This window comes from Lissotriton helveticus, chromosome 11 (genome assembly GCF_964261635.1).
Source record: "Lissotriton helveticus chromosome 11, aLisHel1.1, whole genome shotgun sequence".
NCBI lineage: Eukaryota > Metazoa > Chordata > Amphibia > Caudata > Salamandridae > Lissotriton > Lissotriton helveticus.
Genome location: NC_136072.1, coordinates 109,715,858 through 109,736,831, shown reverse-complemented (window position 1 = coordinate 109,736,831; position 20,974 = coordinate 109,715,858). Strand labels below are relative to the sequence as shown.

Sequence of the window (20,974 nt, the reverse complement as noted above, 5' to 3'; positions counted from 1 at the left end):
CTACCAACGAAACGAAAATGGGACAGGGATATGCTGTACAGTTGTACCCAATCACAGCTGTATAGTGAACTCCTTCCCCCTGTTAGTAGGCCGAAAAACTTTTGGGACCTGTATCTGACCTACGATTCCAATAGAAACACCGCGGAAGAGGATCAGGAGGAGACAGAGGTACAACGGGAGAGGGAGGAGGGCCACGAGGATTAGATACACATTACTGGGGGCATGTGGGGGCACACGGGCGGGACACAGGGGTATATATGGAAGCTAGAAGACATAGACATATAGGCTGCAAACACTGGGAGACACACTAGACGGGAGGTCAGGGTGGGCGAGGGACTTGGGTGGGCGGGGAGGGTATAGGACAGCATAGGCGCGGGCGGAATGACAAATAGCATTGAAAAGGCAGTGACATAATAGTGGAAGGCACACAGGCAGTCGGGGGAAGAGGGTGGGGGGTTTAGTGGGATTGTTGCGATAGGAAGGTTGGACCTGGATCTCGTTGTCGGACACACACACTTCATGTTAATACCTACCTCTCCCTGGCGGCCGCCAAATTCACACGCACCAAGGATTGAGGGGTAAGGACTCGGGGCGTAGGCGTACACACAACACTAACGGGGCTGTACTATTTTGAGACTTGGTCAACTGGACCCTAGGACGATGGTGATGTGAACATTTTTATGAGTTGGTCTTGATTACTGTACTGACATAGTCCTAGTTTGCTGCCGGCCCCAGGGTTGTAGGCGGAAAGCTGTGTGTGTGAATTGATGACGAATAAAAGTTTATAACCCCCCCAAAAAAAAAATATATATATATATATAAATAATTAACTGGCCCAGTTAGAAGAGGTTTCATCTATTAAATATACTTTACATAGTAGTCTTAGAGTTATGAAACAAATATGCATTTAGGTACAGACTCAATGGCACAGACAATTCACTTCTAAATTAGGCAAGTCTGTTACATTCAGTCAAGGTCTCCCAGATTTTTTTGAATTTGTGGAACAGACACTACCTTTTTAAGGCACCCACTTTGCTGCGGTGGACCAGCCCATGCTACAGGTCAGTTAGTCAACTGTTGGTGATGATGGGCTAGCGTATCTGAGGGAAAGTTGAGTGCTTCATTTTGGAAATGTTCCTACTGAGGGAAAAACCTTGAACATGATGCATTTTCCTGCAATCTTAGCAGTTTATGTAATTCTTTGCTTCTTAATTGTTGCATCATCATCATCTTGCATCAATTAAACGACTAAGATTATTCCAAAAGACCTTACAATAGCTTACTGTGACAATGATTATCTGGTGCCTTCTGACTTATCATTTTTACCTAATAAAATCTGTTCCAGAACCTAATAGTCTATGTTGCCTTGAATAACAGTTGCCTTATATATATGCTAAAACTTCATTGTTTGGTTCTGTTACAGAAGTTCATACTGCTGTCTACATCCAGGAGAGTTGATTGTTAAAGCCACAGAATTTTCGGAATCACACAATGAAAATGCTAGAAGCACAGGTACACCACCTGATAGTTGCACATATTTAATGGAAGGATTGTTGGTTGCCTGTTTTTGAACTGGTACCTTGCTTGGTAACAAGGTCTTGTGTCAGCAATATTCAACATTTATCCATATTCATGCTGTGGTTTCATCTGGAAGAATATCCTACGGCACGAATGAATAATTGGTATTATGCAGTGGACTCCAACTGTTAATTATCACTGAAAATATTTTATGCCCTGCTTACAATCAGCAACTATTATACAGATCTGTATAAGAAAATCAATGTGGCATAATTGGTGTCCAGTAATATCTTTGGTTTGCTAAAAGCTGATCGTCATTGTATGAGAGTTGCACGTTTTCAATCAGCTGCATTATGCAATGTTTAATGGAGGATTCAGAGAGGGTACTCATGGGCATCCCTCATTGCATGGCAGAATCCAACGACATAATTAGCTATTTGTGTGTGCCAGGGAAAAGAATTTCTTCGTTTTTTAAACCGTTTGTAAATACTGTGTGATCACGCGGATTATGTCCTTGGGTGAGCCGATTTCTCCTGAATAATAATAGTCTAATAGGTCACTGACATTCATAGTTGTTCTAGGGTTATTTGCTCCAATCCAGTCATTCTTCCTATTCAGTCAGGCGTTGGTAACACACCTTGAGGAAACAGCTGACTGGATTTCTTTGAGAATGGACAAATTTGGACGTGTATTCCTCTTTTAGTGAACTGGCCATGCACGTGACATTATTTGCAGTGCATAAATATTCAGAGTAACTGTCAGTAAGCACAATGCAGTTAGAATTCCGTGCAGGAGGAAAGATAGGCAATGCCGTCACTGCCTAAAGGATGATCTGTTCTCCCATATATGGAGCCAGAACTGTTGCATGCAGAGAAACAAAGGTTTCTTAACCACAAGAAATAAAAATAAATAAAAAATAGACCCACTCGGCCCCCTCAAGGGTGATGAGTAAAGTGAAGATTTAAAAAAAGAAAAGGAAAGAAAAGAAAAACATGACAACACACTTGGCATAGGTTTGCTGTGGGAACTAAAAATAAAATACCATGCTCTATAATTCTAATTCTGCAAGTTCTTACGCCCCATATTCGAATGATATAGGTACCATGGAGTCACCTGGGTAAGTCAGGGCATTTTCACCATCTCCTAGACTTTCGCATCCATATAACTTTCTAACAAATTTGGAGAGCAAGATTAGAAATCTAAGTATCTCAAGGGCACTACACCCCAATGGATATTTCAACACAACTCTTAAACACTTGACAATGGTCTTGTGTATTACTAACGTGTTAAGGATTCTGAAAATATAGGAAAAGTGGTCCTGCAGCTTCAGGGAATAAAAGATGAATGGCTTTTTAGAAGCCCCTTTGAAGATTTTCACTACTGTCATACTAGTCCATCTTGAGGAGTGGGTAATAGACATCCACTTTTCAGTCACAGTGAATTATGTCTTGGAGTAAATCCGTAACAACAGGGAAATTCACAATAAAACTAAAATGCATGTATAGGATAAAAATCCGCTGAATTAAGGACGAATAATTTTTTGTTCTACCAGAGCTTGGACCAAGCCAGTTATAGTAGGTCAGTCTGTAGCGAGCAACACCTGAACAAGGGTGACCACTCCATGGTTGCTATGGAATACTTGAAAAGAAAATACAGTCAGGATTGATACTAATACGGATCTTAAAATGCCTCAAGTCTGCAACATTTGGAAACACCTGATATGACTCAAGATCACTTCACAAGTTCTACAACAAATATTACTTTGTGGAAAATTAGAACACATTGGCCCAGTGGTATAGCCAAAGGCGTGACAGAGGTTTAAAACAGTTAAAAAATATGCCTCCCCTGAGGCCTTATGAGTCAAGTAAGAGGCAATGATTTTTTTTAAGACATAAAGCAAACTAGGGGCTTTTGCAAGAATACTATAATAGTTCTGAACTACTTGTGTTATTCCTTACTATCCCCAAGCTGTTGTAAACCAATAAAACAGTGTGATTAGGTAACTGCTCTCTGCCCGTTCAACAGAGGACAAGTTTGAATTCTAGCAAGACTGCCTTTCTTTCTGCACAGGAGAAAAAATAAGTTGCAATTAGTTGCAAAATAGTAACACCTGCCATATAAAGTGCAGAATGAAGAATAAAAAAACATAAAAACTAATTATTGTAATGTGTAGGCGAAGGTTTCAGTGTGGCTTTCAAATGTTGAGTGAGTTTTTTCCCATGATTATTTTGATTCTTAAAAGAGGCAATGCCGTTATGTTTGCCAGTCATGTGTCACTTAAGGTACTAACAATTGTAAGTGTGGAAGGATGTAAAACCTCATACAACATGACAGGCCATTTACTGTCTAGCACTCGATTACTTCTATGTCCAACATTTATTTATTTTTATTTTAGAGGTTTTATATAGCGCTGGCTCAACCCTTGGGTATCAGGGCGCTTCACATTGGAATGACGATAGTACATGGAATACAAAACAATAGTAACGAAATGCAGCATTAAGATATGGCAAACTCAAAGAACAAAAAGAGTAATATATCTTGATTTGGATAAAGAGTGCAAAATGTAGCTATTTACGAGACAACATATGAATACAATAATTACAAATTATAAAACAGTATAAAGGAGGTGGACTCGTTTTTTGTCAATAAGGAAGGGTTAGGCGTGTGTGGAAGGGGGGGCGGCAGAGTGCTTAAAGAGCAGTGGAAGGGGGGAAGAAGGTGTGGATGGTTAAGGCAGGGAGTGAATAGGTGAGGTCAAGCACAGGAGGGGTGAAAGAGAAGGGGGAAGGTGTGAGATTCAGGAGGGAGTGTACAGCAAGTATGGTAATAGATGGATTAAGGACCCCAATATTTGTTGAGGAGGTGCATTTTAAGATCTTTTTTGAAACGGACGTATGAAGGGTTAAGTCGTAGATCTTTAGGGAGGGCATTCCAGATGCTGGGGGGTTTACCAGAGAAGGAGCGAGATTGCGCAGCTTTCGTTTTTAACAGAGGTAGGACAAGGAGGTGAGTTGGTGCCTCTAGATTATGCAAATACTAACAACTCTTCACAGGGCAAGGAGTACTGCTCACAGTTGAGTCTCATCTACATATTCACCCCTATGTAAATTGGACAGCTGGAGAATATGAAGGCTAACACTAGTTGGATAACAGGATCAATAGTAGGGGTTTTTATATTCTTTTTTAACCTTTTAGCAGGTGATTAACCTATTTTATTGCCCAGAAAGCTACGCTCGCCTAGCGTCAGGATAGCTGGATCTGCAATTATGTCAACGATTAATTCAAGCCTAGGGAGGTACCAGGAACTCTCAGACACATTGCATTAAATCTTTACGGTGTAGGAACCCGCTTCATAGCAAGGAGTTATAGGTTGCTTCATTGGTTATATTATTGCACAAAATTGTGAACCTTTATACTGTAAATGCCAATTGTTTTATGTATCCTTTATTTTAAGTGCTTTTATGGCTTCTAGCAGAAATAAAGTTTAATAAAGTAAAGTAAAAACAAAATTGGACAAAAGGCGGGCATCTAACTCCACTCCCACACACGGAGTCATCCATCCTAATAACAATGGCTCATTAGGCAACAGAATTGTGAATTTAGTAACAGCAATATAAGAATGAGCCTAAAGGTCTCATTTGAAATGCTTCGCAGGTAAATGACTGGCATGCTTGTCAACACTGAGCAGTATCATTTTTTAAAACTAATTTTATTTCTAAATGAGATCTCTGCAAAAATAAAAACGATCAACAGCACCAAATATAGGTATTAAAAAAGGATGAATAGACAAAATAACTGATCAAGGATATTCAGTGATTGGTTAAGAACCACTTACTTTGTACTGACTTAGAGGGAATTTTTCCAGCAAGTATTCATCACATCCACACACTTTTAAAATGTACTTTCCCTGGTACTCTGAAACGCACAGCTTAAGTTGTTCAGGGGACAATAACATACTCCTTGTTTTTTTCCGAATTGCTTCAGCAATCACATGTTCTGGCACACAGTCATGGTTGATCTTCAGGGTATACTTCTGCTTGTCGTTGTTCGGAGACACTATGACCCAGATGACCACTATTATTTGCCCTGCAATAATAGAAAACATTATTATTTTTAATGCCTAAAACCCCCCATTGGGGGCAAATAACCAGTAGATTCATTGCTTAACCTTATGCAATACTGTAGTCCTGTCTTGATGAGGTAATGAATGCACGGAGTCAGATTAGGCATGAGTAATGTGAATGAACAAGCTCAATTAGCACTACTTCGCTACCAACAAGAGCAATTCTTGTTCGGTCTTAGCCATCCTCCCAATTGTCAGTAAACTAGATGCTCAGCATGTTTGCAGGCCTAGTGATTAGACCAGGCTTCTCGAGTGAGTAGTTCGTGAGCTACTAGTAGCTCTCCAGCTACCTGTAAGTAGCTCTCCTGTCTCCAGCCCAGACTACTAAATTAGAAGCTTTTGGTTGGTTGAAATGTTATATGCATTCCAATTTTTTTTAAATAAGAGTAAGATAATATTTGGGGGAAAAGTGGTTGAATTTCCAAAGTCTATTTAAACTGATATTGGAGTGCTAAACGGAAAAGCATTGGGGAGACTTGTTAGCACGATTAGTAACTTGGTACCAGAGGGACTGCAGTTATGGCTGTCATGGACATACAATGTTGAAGCACTTCAAATTGATAAAGCCTTTTTCACAATAATGCTGCCAACCTTGCCAGATGAACTGCGGTGATCACTGCTGGTAATATGCATGGAGTGACCATCTTGCCGGATCAAGTCGTATGATCGCACTAATAATATTAGCTCATCATGATCTGGTCTAACATCTGGTCGCCAAAGGCTTGTACACCCCTTCCTATCTGGGTAAATCAGCCAAAAATATCAGTGTTCTCTTCGATATTACCTCGAGTTTTGTGGCCAGTCATACCACTAGCACCGGTTTCCTTATTATTAGGACTCCGAGACAAATCTTCCCTTTCATCAGTCATCATCGCTCTGGTCACCTCACGGTTGGGCTATTGCAATGTACTAAACTTCAATATTAATGGCTCCTGCCTGAACAAACTTCAAGCTGCTCCAAATGTGACTGGCCGCCTCAATCTTAAAATCCACAAATATCACTTGGTCAGAGACAATATTCGCTCCCTTTCAATGGCTCCCAGTTAGAAAGCAGATTACTTTTAAGGCTTTTGCATGGTCTTTATAGGCCTGAACCTGAAAGGCTCTAGCAAAATTAACTCTGTTTTCCCCCAGTAAACTACCGGTAGGTCTCTCAGATCCTCTCTGTCAGAAGGTGGTGATCCCTAGATACTGGAAAGCCAGAAGCCTTTTCGGTTGCCGCAGCCAAACTTTGGAACACCTTGCTGGCACACATTTCCAAAGCAGACTCCCTCAGTGCATTTAAAAAACACCTGAAAACATGGCTTTTGTCCTTACAGACCCATCCTAATTTACTGCTTTGCCTCTAGTTTGTTTGAGATATTGCCGGCTCAAAGCTTTGGCACCTTCGGGTTTAGTGTAATTATAAAACTCCTTCTCAATTTCATTTTCCCTTTACCATACGTAGCTCTTATTACAGAATAGGTTGGAGGTCTCTGTTTAAATTCCTACTTTTGTCTTTTCACCTTAACTGCTTCTATATTAAGTTTTTAACTTGTAGTCTATTCCAACTGGTATGTATGGTGCAGGGGTCTGGGGATATTATAATGCCTCCTCCCTACAAGTGGAAGAAAATCAGTTCTCAAGACGAATTTTAAACCTCCCTCCAACAACCCCCCATTACATTTGACATCTCAAACTCAACCTGGATTATGAATCTGACAGAATTATATTGGTTCCTCTTTTGCTTTGGTTGAGTGTGTGGGTTAACCCCGAAGCAACTTTTAATAGGGAAGTCTTGTGGGTAAGTTTTCTACACCGACACTCACAGCAAGCAGGATAAAAGGCTGGTTAAGTCCGGCTACGCAGAGTATATTACTTCTCAAAGGATGGGGGGGAGGATTTTAATATGCCATCCATTCGGGATTACTTTATTTCCCTGGATAATAAGGCTTTTTATCTCACACTGGAATTGTCACAGTGGGAAAAGTTGCTTTTATTTAGATTTAGAACTAGCAGTGTATGGCGACTTCTGTGTTTTTCTGCAGAGCCTATGGTGTGGTCTAGGGATCTTTCCACCTGCCCTTGCAATGAGCAGGCAGAGCAGCCGATGCTACTTCTGATGTTCTTCTGAAAACGTTATCGATGTTACTTTCTGCTCTGCTTAAAACACATTTTGAAGACCATGGCTTTTAGAAAATGCAGAGAGGCTTTACTTTATTTTACGTTTTCTAAATATCCCGGATATTTGCTTTAGAGTATGCATTTATCCTCAAGATGTCGCGACGATGCAGGAGAACAATGGAGGGGTAATGGTTGGCAGTTACCCACTGTTCATTATATTCTTATTGCTGCAATCATCCATGCACTGATGTCATGCTGTATTTGTTTTATTAACGTTTTTTGTCACCCTTTTTGTGGGGATATTTCAGTCTGATTTTCATTCTTTAGAAATTTTTATGAAATCTTTAATCAACATTTCTAATTTACTTCAGCACTAATTTTATATGATGATATTCCGTGTATTTATGCTGTATGTGTTTTGCTTTAATGATCCATGTTGAAAGATTGAATAAAGAAAGTTTTGACTTTGACAACCTTAACTCCTCAAAGACTCCAACCAACAGCAGCATGCTCACCATGTCACAAAAATTCCAATCATGCGCTCCCAACATACTGATGCCATATCTAGAAGGTTTCCCTGTCCAGTAGCCCCAGGAGACAGAAAAAAAAAAAGAATTCCTGTGCATGGAAATATATTCTAAATGCTAAAATTACATTTCAGATGAGAAAAACAAACATTTAAATAGTATTTCCTAACATTAGCATATACAAATGATTTATTTATGTTAGTGGTGAAAACCAACACAAAATCTAGGTCTGGTGATCTGTTTTACACAAAACATTTTATTGCAGATGGAGTATTCTGAACAACAGGCGGCGGCCCAGGAAGGAAACATTACTTACTCGTAATTCTAGTTCTCCATCGTGGGACTCCACTGAAATATAAGCACTGTAATTGTTCCCTAATGCATGGATTCGCCTCCAAGAAATTCCCACTGATGATCATGAGCAATGAACCGAGCAATAAGCTCATCCCTTGAAATAGAATGAAAGGAAAGAAAATATGTTCTACACAATAAGGTTCGACAGTAGCCCGACCAAAGCAGGTGTGAGCCTTTGAGTCAGACAATGAAATAATACATACTGAAGGAGTGGACTGATATCCAGATGGCTGCTTTGCAGTTTTAGACTATGGAAATGTTCTTAATAAAACAGTAGTTGCAGCTTTACTACTTGAAGAGTGAGAATTGAGTCGAGGTGTTGGGCGATTTGCTGGCTTGCTGATAGGAGACAATCCATCTAGAAGTAGGTTCTTCTCATATGGATAATCATGTCAAATTAGACCCATACCTCGCAAAAAAATGTTTAGTCTTCCGAATGTCGTGTCTTGACCAGCATATTCTATGGGCCACAATACAAGCATTCCCACCATGACTTTTTTTTTTGTATGACCAGTATGCCCAGAAGTGGGTCCAGTGCTCACTGTCCCATATGACTGAAGTTATACCTCACTGATGAGACCCAAGCAGGTCAAAACTGGCCTAGGGTTGCCTGTGTTCCCACCTAGAGGAGGCCTGGCAGTTCAGGCTGGACTGTTCCTATTGCAACAGGATCAAGACTGATTTGCATAAGACGGATCTCTGAGTGGCACAGTGGGTGAAAATCAATGGTCTAGAATGCGGTCCTGAGCAATCACCAGAAGCAGAGATCATTTGATTTTTCAAATCACCTTGTTCAGATCAGAACAAGCTATATTCTATTTTTGTAATAAAAGCATACAGTTAAAAATTTCAATGTCACATAAGTAAAAAAAATATAGCTTAGGGGCAAATACAAACTAATGCAAAAGAAACAATTGATGGACACAATGCTGGACAATGCAAACATTCACCACCAGTCACAAGGATCCGGGGTTAATCCATCATTCTTTTGCTCACCACACTACCCCAGTTTGGACCCAGACATATGCAAATCAGTCTTGACCCTGTTCCTTTTGGGAACAGTCCAGCCCGAACTGCCAAGCCAGGTACTAGGATGCTTTTTTCCAGTCCAGGGAGGATCAGACCTGGCAGTTCGGGCTGGACTGTTCCTATTGGGTGCAGGGTCAAGACAGATTTGCGTATGGCTGAGTCCATACTGGAATGGCATGGTGAGCAAAAAAAAAAAAAACGATGGATTTAGGCCCAGATCTCTGTACTGGGGAGAATGTATGACATTGTTCGGCATTCTGTCCATCAATTGTTCTTTTTGTAAATACAAACTAATTACACGATGAGAGAAGTTTAAAATAGGTGCAGTCACCACAATCTCTTTTGATTCAGATAAGAATGTTTTTTCTGCATTTCACTGTACGTTTTAAAAATGATGAAATTGGCTTTATTAAATGTTCATTATCTAGAAATTGCAGAGCTAAAATGCTGCTCTATATTGTCTCAAGCCCATTACTTTTAAAATTGGCAGAATCCATCTCCTTCTTTGGCTTGCATAAAACTTACAGAATAAAACCACATGGATTGTTGATTGCTAGGACTGTTCGTCCCAAAGACATCTGCTCAATTTTGTAGCCCAGTCGTTTGTTGTAGGGAAGCTTGCCAGGTGGTGGAAGATACCAAATCTAAAATGTATTAATACAAATCTCTCATAGGTACTTAATATAGGTTTAAGATAGGGCTGCATCCCAAGAGTGGCCAGCATAAACTGATTATACTGTACCAAGGGTTTGATTGCCTCAACCACAAACCTGTTCCTCTCCAGATGGGTCATACGGAGCTTTTTAAGGTATTTTCTGGAGACAGAGCTTATGAAATCAGTATAGTTATAGTATTCCGGGTGGCCGAGATCATTAGCAAAGTCCTTTATAAATTTGAACCAAGGAATATCCAGCACCCTCTCCAACTTGGGCTATCTTTCAAAATTTCACGATTCAAAGTGGTCTTTACAGAAGTCCAAATCCTGTGCCACAAAAGGACAGGTTGGCATTTATCAAGTCTGAGATGTATGGTAACCTTAGCTCCGAGAGACAATTATAAGTTAAAGTACTGACTGGAAATGCTAAGAGTAATTTTAAGAAGGTATTCTCCACCTACTGAATGAGTTTTATATCTCGATAACCCCAGACTCCAGCATCGTATGTTGCCACATTTCGCCTGATATATATGTATCATCTTAACAGGTGACATTCTTCCTAATTTCCGAAGAAATTGGCCAAAGCAGCAGTCGATTTCGTAAAAAGCAAGCCCTTGTGATCAAATAAAATACCCAAGTAGGGAAATGTCTTGGTGAATTCCATCTTACTATTACCAATGAACATGTCCCTACATTTGGCTCTACCTTTCCCACACTTCATAATAAATGTTTTAGTATGTTTACTTTCAGTCCCAGACTATCCGTATACTCAGCTTAAACTGTAAGGGCCCTTTGGAGTCCCAATTGTGTGCTTGCCATCGGCACTGCATCGTCCGCCTAGAGAAGGGCGGGCCGAGGGCATTTATTTGTGGCGCGTCTACCTTGTTATTTTTGCACACAATCAGCAGCGCCTTATTTTTGGGGGATTTTTTTTTTAACTCAACAATTTGAGATTTCTCCTCTTACTGGACTGACTAACAGTAGAAGAGAAAAAGAGGTCAACGTTTCCTCAATTAGGGAACTTGTCTGCAGCCACAAAAGTCTGTTAACCGGAACTATTTTTTATTTATGTATAAAGTTTTATATAGCGCAAACTTGACCCTAGAAGGTTATCAGAGCTCCTTACAAATGTTTCGGTAAGTAGAAAAAATAAAACAAGCAACATAAATGCAGACAATATCTGTTGCAAATCAGGAGAAGGACAGTGAGTTAGATACCAAGAAGTAGATAGAAAATGCAAACTCTGGTTGGAGAACTGCTTCAAATCAGTATCCAGATAAATGAGTCGGTGGGATTAAGGTAGAGATTTGTTCATTAAAGGCAGTTTGACTTCTTTTGAGAAGGATGTGCTTAAAGGGTTTGGTCTGATTTCAGGGGGCAGCGAGTTCAAGATTCTAGGGGCCAATCCGGAGAAAGTTTGGTTGTAGGTTTTCTTTTTCCAAAATTTTACAGGTTTCAACATTAAGGTGCTGGTGCTTCTAGATCTGCCACTTCCAGACAGTTCAAGTTTATCAGCTAGGTAGAAAGATTCCTCGGATAAGACTTCCTTTGTTTCTGGTGCTGCTGGTGCCACAGTGGGGTTTGAGTCCTTTGCTGGCAATACAGATTATTCTGCGACCTATTTTGGATGTTTACAGTACTCTTTCCTTATCACCTGACTGTGTTAGCCCTCAATTTCACATGCTGCCATCCACTCACCCCAATGACTTCCATTCCAAATAATGTCAGGAAGAGAAACCATTGTGGTGTAAGGTTTGAAGACCTTGGATGAAGCTAGGAGGATCTTTATATGGTCATGCTCAGTCTGAGGCAGTACCTATACATTTTAAGGTATGCTGTATCTTTAAGATTTCAAACCATTATAGACTCACCAAGGATCTCCTGAAAATTAAGACTCCTATCTCGTGGCAGGTTTTTTAACAAACTGGAGGGAAACTTAAACGTATGAACGTATCGCCCTAGTAGAGAAGAAGCATTTGCTGCCTTTATGCCGACAAACGAGATGCCGTAACCTTTTCTGCCCGCTGAGTCCAACAGTTTGCTTCCCTTATCCTTGGACAGTAAGAATGCAATTTGCTGGATGTGGTTTCTTGGCAGCCAGAACAAGTAGGGAATCTGGCTGATGATCTGCTCTGAAACAGTGTCCTGTTCTGGAGAGCTAGGTGATTTCTGCAGTCAACGGCAACATGGCCCTTGAGGTACTCCTGGCATGAGGCACCATAAAGATGACAGAGGTTATAGTAGGCAGAGTAGGCACTGGGCTGGATAGTTTCTGTGCACCTCTCACCAAGCTAGCGTTAAACATGCTGATCCCAACAGGAGAGATTACAGAAGGTGGCGAGTCAGTCAACGTAGGTGATTGGTATTTCACTACCTTGGAGGCAGAACAGCCAGCCAAAGCATATATCCCCTCAATAATTATTTCACTTGCCCCATATTCATGTCCATTTCGTGGGGACAGGTGGCGAAGACATTTAACAAAAATAAGTGAAGGTGTTGTAACAAAATGATGACAAACAGACTCAAGCTACTGTGAAATGCCTTCCAAGATTTGGAAAAGTTTTTCTTAAGAAACAGGTCTATGTTAGCATTACATGATCCTTTTGCCAGTAGCAGGGTAAAAAGACGGTTATAACTGTGACCATATAGGATACTCTGTGGTTGTGCCCTTCTTTATTTTGCTCGCCCCTTAAAAAGGGTTGCATATGTCTGTCATTTCTGCTAATCTATTGGCATTTTAAAATAGAATTGGCTTTTTCCTTATAGAAAATAAAGGAAATGTGGCCAAAAAGCCAATCGCTAGAGCAATAAAAGATATTTTTGTTTTTAAAAATTGCGATTGAAAGGAAAGGCGTTTTGTAAAAAGCTCTCCGGCATCGGGCGCATGAGCAAGACATATACATAGAAACTAACTTTATTTTGCAAAGTGGGGAACATATGGCTGGGACAGTGCCAGGCAGCACTTTGTAACAACAAGCTCACTTAAATTACACCTATTTACATGAAACACACTAACAATGCAGACATGGGGGACAAAGAAAATACCTGGAATCTCATTCGTTTTGGTGCAATGCAACTAAGTCAAGCAGAGTTTGGAACAGTACAGTTTTCTCTGTCACGCCCCCTTGAGAGGATGGGTGCAGGACTGCACGTTTTCTTTACCAGCCGCTTTTCTTCACAGGGAAAATAACAGTTCGCCCAAGAATGCTCCCAAACAGGCACAGGGCATGGCTTTTCACAGCCAGTGTAGATACAGTGGTCAAGGTCAACTCTAAATCTTTGTTCCTGAAAGCACTGAAATTGAAACATTATTTTGCTTCTGAGCCTTAAAGTAACTTTAATCGCTGGTCTCTACGTTATCAAATGTAGTAACATTTAAATGATGCACATAAATGTTCTAGAAGATCTTTTTTCACAGGCTCAATCACATTATTTCAGGAGAAAGACAAGAGTATTCAATCACACCTTGCTTTTCTCTCCCCTACAATGCCAAATATATTTTCAGAATTTTACATGTACGAGATGGATACCTCTAGAATCAGAGTACCTCTTTACGAAATGCTTCAATGTTTTCCAGACAATTGAGAACCAAAGTGTTTGAAACATCTGACAATAAGACATTAGCATTCTCTTCCTGTGAAACTATAACTTTACTTCAGATATATCTTTCATCAAGATTCACCCCAATGAAACCATATACATGAATTATTTAATGCCCAGCATTTTGGCGTATGGCAGCTTTTCAATTATGTGGAACTCTCCCAAAAGGCATCTTTTGATGGTAATAAGGGAGACATTTACAAATTTGAATTTGTGACGTTGTCTTTTGATAACCAGGGTTTTCAGAAAAGCAGCTCTATTTATAATAACCTTTTTGGAAACATTAGTGCAACAGAGCGTTTATGTTTGGCTCTATTAATACTTTCAAACTGCACTGTTCATGGAGTTATTTCCGGGATGTGGGAAGCAGACCAGCTACCTTTAGTGCTGCCTCGATTTTACATACTGTAATCCTGCTTTCCCTCAAAGTCATTCTTCTGTAAACCAATCATACAGCTTTGCTCAACGCAAGAGTTGGACCATGTTTGTCAAAGAGAAACGAAGAATAAAAGCAGTACTAAGATGGGAGGAAACATAAGTTACCTGAAAGGATTGGTTTGTAAAGAACAGAAACTAAAGTCGTATGAACGGAGAGCCTTGAAATAATAATCTTTTTGGAGTGTGATAAGCAGAAAGCCCAGTTTGGTTTATCGCGGAGGCCTGAAGTGTGGATGGCACAAGGACCAACAGTGTGTTAACATCTGAATGAAGTACTTGCAATTACTAGTTTTAAGTAGGCTGACAAGATACAAGGGTGCCCAACGCTTAGCAGCTTATCAAAGCAAATAAGGTAGAGGTTGGGAGTGAGGATGGGACAAGTTCGATCAGAAAATCTCAAACTATAACAAACCAATAGGTAAATGATTATAACATAAGGTACACCAAGTCTAGGTAAAATATACTTAATTTCCACTAGAAAAAAAAGTTCAATTTCGCTAATATTGGATGACAATGAAAATGCATGCCAATGTTACTTTTTCTACTGGAAAAAAAGTAAGGATTAAACTAATACGACCTGCACACAACGTCTTTCCAAGAGGTACGTGGAAGTGCCCGAGCCCAGAGGCTGATTTTCCTGAAAAGAGTGTCTAAGGGCCCACATACAGGAAAGGACCCATCCCAGTATAGTCGTGTTACCGACTCAGAGGTAACAAACACCCAGTACCAAATACCTCTTATGTAAATGCTGCAGCTTCAGTCCCACTATGAGAAGGTCCCTGTAACTATAGGAAGAAAATGGTTTCTCAGAGCTTGCTGATAATTTCCAGCATCAGAAAGATTAAAACTAGCTGGATGCCAGTGTCCCCAACATGACACTCATCTCTTGCACGAGGCCTGCTTGTTGAATTCAATGCACTGTTAAAGGCCTAGGGTAAAAACTTCATGCACAGGAGAGGGAGGCAACACTGACTGAAATTAGAATTGACAATTACATTTAAAGAAAATGCCCTTAGCATAGGAGGCCTCACAAATATGAAACTGTTCTACAGGCACAGAAGGAACCATTGATCCCAACTGACACACGGAATACACACATGCATGGATGGCCACTCGCCTATGGAGGACTCAAATTCTTTGAAAGTGGCAGTTCTTTTGAGACGTTCCCTCCATGCAAGTATTCGAGATGGGCTAGGTGGGATTCTGAGTACAGAGTAGTCCAGTTACAAAAGACCTTCTAGCAATCATGTTGTACTAAGTAGCAAGTTTATTACATCAATAATAATGATTAGAAGACAAAAGAAAGGATGAAATAATTTTGAGCAAGAAGAACGTGTTAAGTCAGATCTATGTTACGCTTGTTTTTTATCAGACAGTTTCCCCCTGGGCAGAGGGGGTCCATTTGAACAGAGGCAACAGACAGGCACTATTTGGGAAAGGGAGACCAAATATGCACCCCAGTTGACCAGTCTATTAACAACTCAAGTCTAAAGCACACTCTTTTCCAGTGAGCTCAGGTAGCGGGCACCAGGACAAGGACAAGAGAAGGGCCTACCCATTAGGGTTTTTCTATCCTCCTCCTCCTGGTTACATCTCTAACAATCAGATTAACCAAAGGAACAGATCCCCACTTTATCTGCCCCTCAGGGAGAACTTTGCCCAACCCAACCAATTTGATATTTTATCAAATCTTAAAGAAAATCATTGACGACCAACTCAGAGCAGTCAATTGGGGGTTTCTCCTCAACGGGAGCCTGTGTTCAAAAAGCCCCTTCTTGTTCCATCTAAGTGTGCCCAAAGTAAAGATTTACATCACAAGAGGACAAATCAATTTCTTTCATGGAACATTGCGGGGTTTTGGAATAAATCAAACAATGAAGATTGGTTGGTGTTCCTTCAAAACTATGACATTGTGTGTTGCCATGAAACCTGGGCGGTTGAGCCCATCACGCTCAATGGATATAAAGCATATTGTTCCCAAGCAAAGCTGTCACCCACAGGGAGGGGCAAGAGCGGTTTAGCTACCTTTGTCTCATGTGCTATCAAAAATCTGACAGTAAAAGTCTTAGCATCAAGACCATGTTATCACATTTTGTCATTACAAGTGGGTCATTGGTTAAATGTGGTAATTGTAAATTATTATTTCAATTAAATTACCATACAACCTGTGGAGATTGTACACAAATTGGGAAGGATTTAGTCAGATACGGTGGAAAGACACGGGTCAAATGTTAGCTCAATTATTTGGACAGGAGATTTTAATATCATTAAATGCTCTTCTAGTGGGAAACGTACCTGTGGGTTCTCAAATTTACAGGGGGATGCTATAAATCATTTAAAAAATCCAGCCTATGGCGAATCCCTAAATCGGCTAATTTGAACTCAAAATCAGATTTTTGCCACGGATTATCACACTCAGGGCGATGCAAGTCACCAAACGTTTACATGGAGAGGCAAGGGGAGTACGATAGATTCTGTTCTTCGAAAAGCTGACATCGCAGGTCAACTTCTGCAGTCTGAGGTATGCCCGCTTCCTATTAGTGATCACAACCCTATTTCTCTATGCTTTGAAACTAGCTTGCCAGCAGAGAGACTGGCAATCAATAACAATCCCGTTAACTATACACCTAACAAAGGGGCCTGAATTAACTGGAAGAATATTAACCCAGGTAGGTTTTTAATAATCTGATTAGTAAAGCCTCTAATGTTATTACTAGCCGTCTCTACCAGGACATTGCCACAGAGAAGATTCTGTTTTTTTAAATAAAAATTTGTAAATTTGGAGGAGCTTCGCGGGCATCCAAGATGGTCACGTGAGCATAGAGCTCCCCGGACCCGCGCCGCCCTTCGCAGATATCCTGACTACATCCTGATTTTGAAGACGGGCTTTTGTTCGCACACCCTCGCTGATCTTAATATTCTTTGAAAAATCGAATTCGGACGCTGAGGTCCACTTTTACACCACTGCTGATTTTTTCGGCCCGCCCCGAAGCGGACCGGGGGCTCAGTTGTTTGGCAGGCCGGGGAGTAGTTGAACAACAACGGCTGAGGGGGTCCCCTTCAGTCGACCCCCTTCTGACTTTCACTTTTGTATTCTACTCCCGGATTGATGGAAGCGCTGCCCTGATCGGTCCCCGGCTGGCCTGGTGTCTCTCCACTGCTTTGTGCTGTCCCTGCCGAATGCCCTGACTCTAGCGTCCTTGAAGTTACTGCAATTTCGGTCTGGTTCCGTTGTCTGTTTGGCCACTCTACAACCGGCCATTTTTACCAGGTCGCGGTCTCCGATATGGCCGCCAGACCTGATCCCGAGAGGCGCAAGATCAAAACACCTCACCGCAGGGGTCAGACCCAGACGAACATTATGGACCACTATGCTCAGATGAAGGGGTCCCCAAGCGGTTCTGGTCGCACTTCAGACGACCCTAAGATTGTCTCAACAGCGCCTCCGGACATATCGTTGCAGGACGTCATGGGCGCCATTACGAACATGCAGGCCTCCATGGGACAGCAATACGAGGCCCTTGCCTCCAAGATCGTCACGGTGGCCGTCGACATCACGCTGATTAGAGCGGATTTGGCGAAGACCAATGAGAGGGTCAAGTCATTGGATCTAAAGACTTCCAGTCTTATTACGGATGTCGCGGATGCTCAGACTGAAATCGGTAATTTGCGTTCCTCACACGACATGATGGCTCGTCACCTCTAGGATTATGAAAATAGAACCCGCCGCAATAATGTACGCCTCATTGGTGTCCCTGAGGGTCCCGAGATGCCTGCGGTCGACCTTTTGGTGGACGATCTGGTCACGAATTATCTTGCTCCCGCCGGACTTAGCAAATTCTTTGCTGTTGAACGCGCCCTTCGAGTCCCAGGCGGAAAGGCGAAGTTGGGTGCACCCCCGCGGCCTATTATTGCCAGATTGTTCCACTTTAGGGATCGTGACGCTATCCTTCAAGCCTCGAGAGACAAGGGGCCTGTGAAATTTGAAAATGCCTCTGTCCTTTTATCCTGACTTTACGCCGCTCGTTAAGAGGCAGAGGCTGGGATTTCAGGGAGTGAAGAGACGGTTGCGGGACTTGGGCCTTAAGTACGCCATGTTGTTCCCGACTAGACTTCGGATTGAATACGGGGAACGTACATTTTTCTTTGATCGCCCGGAAAACGTAAGTGACTGGCTTGACTCCCTGCCCGGGAGAGACGATCGTACTGGGCACCCCGGTGGCGCCGAGGGGGGCGCGCCAGAGTGAAAGTTGCACCGTGGATCCTGGCGCCTGAACTTTTCTGCTCTTTCAGCTGAGTCTGGACATTGATCCTCTTGTTTTTAGGCCTGGATTAGACTGGGGGTGGCGGGGGGTGAATGGGGACTCTTCCTCCTCCTGGGTTCTTTGCGTAGATTAGTTTATTGATCGGGCGACAGGCACTCTGCAAGTTGGGGTGGCTTATGAGTCGTACGCAGGGGTGCAGGGTGGGGGGTGTTGTAACGGGTTCAAGTTGGGGGGTGGCGGTGGGTTGGGTGTGTGTTTTCTTTCATTCACGAGGCATCGTATTGTATTTTTCCTTTGCTCTGGTCAGTGTGTCTTTTGTGGGTTTCGCTCTGCCTAATTCCTGGGGATGGGGGGTGGCGAGTTGAGACTGCTATCCTGGAATGTCAATGGGTTGGGTGACAGGATAAAGCGAGGGATCGTATTGCGGTTCCTAAGGCGTCACGTGCGCGATATTGTCCTTTTGCAGGAGACGCATTTAATAGGTAACGCATGTCAGGCCATGAATAGGCGCGGATATAGTCTCGTGGCTCACTCTGGGTTTACTTCTGGTTCCAGGGGGGCGGGCATTCTGGTCCGGTCCCCTCTCCCTTTTGAAATTGATGAGGTAAAGCTTGATGACAGAGGGCGCTACGCGGCGCTCACTGGTAGATGGGAGGGGAAGACATTGTCCATACTTTCTGAGTATGTCCCCCGGGCCTTCAGGCCACGACTTACGCTGATCTCGGCAGGGTTATATTGGAACTTCCTGAGGGCCTTTTGATTCTGGGTGGGGATTTTAATTCTGTTGTCTCCGGCACTTCTGATCGTTATCCTCCTAGGGACCTACCCAGGGCCCAAATGTGGCTGAGTGACTTGCTTGATACCTTCGGGTTGGTAGATCGCTGGAGATTACTGCACCCCACACAATTACAGTACACTTTCCACTCCGGGGCCCATGGTAGTCTCTCCAGATTGGATTACTTCTTAATGCCATCGGTCCAATCCTCTTCCATTAGAGAGATTCGTCAACTCCCTTGGGGTATTTCTGATCACTCCCCCTTGTGGCTTAGTTATGAGGTTGGGGCGGGTAGTGAGGGTAGAGTTGCCCCTATTAATCCCTGGTACTTCCGTAATCCCAAAACCCGCTCTGAACTTGTGAAAGCTATTGATCATTACTTCGACGAAAATGAGGGGTCTGTTTCTTCTGCTGTTTCATTGTGGGAGGCTTTTAAGACGGTTTTACGTGGGCAAGCCCTGTCATTGATTGCCGCCGATAAGAGGGCTGCAAATGTGGAACTTGTACGATTGGAATCCGAGATAACTGCACTTGAAGACGATCTTGAATCAGGCGTCTCTAGTGCAAAGCTGCACTCCCTTGGTTTGAAACAAGCTGATTACAGAGCTCTTGTTAGTAATGCGGCAAGAATGATGCATCGGGAGCAGCAGGGCAGATTGTATGATGTGGGAGACAAGGCTGGTAAATTGCTTGCGTGGTTGGACAAGAAAGAAAGAATGAATCGTGTTGTTCCGGTGATTGAGAGGCCTGATGGTGAGATTGTTACTGACCCAGTTCGGATTGCTCAGTGTTTCGTAGATCACTTCAAGACTGTGTACACCTCGGTTTGTGGTAGAGATGAGGAGGACTCTCGTTTGCTGTTGCGGGATATCGCTTTGCCCTGCCTTTCTGATGCAGACAGGGACCTCATGGAGGCTCCCCTCACAGTGGACGAAGTCGCTGTGGCTATACGTTCCCTCCGTTCTGGCAAGGCAATGGGCCCCAATGGTTTGCCCATTGAACTGTACAAGCTGCGACCCGACAAACTGGCGCCCTACTCAAGGGACATGTTTCTTGCGGCTTTGGAGTCTGGTTCCCTCCCCGTTGATCAACGACTTGCTACCATTGTAGTTATCCATCAGGAGGGTAAGCCACGGGATCGTTGTACTTCGTACAGACCCATTTCTTTACTCAATGCAGAACCCAAAATTTTGGCTAAATTATTGGCTAATCGCTTGATTACTGTGATCGGAGACTTGATCCATCCAGATCAATACGGCTTTATCCCGCACCGCAACACTGCTCTGAATCTTCGCAGACTTCATGGAGTTCTCGCGAGAGCTGGGACGCTCATTGAACCGGCCATTTTGGCTTCCCTTGACGCTACCATGGCCTTCGACACAATTGAGTGGCCCTACCTCTGGGCGGCCCTCTCGAAATTTGGGTTTGGGCCGGGTTTCATCGCCTGGGTGAAACTCCTTTACGAGACGCCCCTGGCTCAGGTGGTAGTCAATGGGAAAGTGTCTTGTGTTTTCACACTTGGGCGTGGTACCCGGCAGTTCTGCCCGCTGTCTCCATTGCTTTTCGCCATTGCTCTGGAACCTTTGG

General features: G+C 42.5%; 1 protein-coding gene across 3 annotated transcripts in view; it reads right to left on the bottom strand.

Annotated features, from left to right (window-relative positions):
• The window catches only part of PIK3CA (phosphatidylinositol-4,5-bisphosphate 3-kinase catalytic subunit alpha), a 339,084-nt gene that overhangs the window by 240,698 nt on the left and 77,412 nt on the right, over positions 1-20,974 (bottom strand). For all 3 annotated transcript variants that reach the window (XM_078665664.1, XM_078665663.1, XM_078665665.1), the window contains exon 3: positions 5,354-5,604. In XM_078665664.1, coding sequence (XP_078521790.1) covers positions 5,354-5,604 — 251 coding nt within the window. The remainder of the gene's footprint in view (positions 1-5,353; positions 5,605-20,974) is intronic.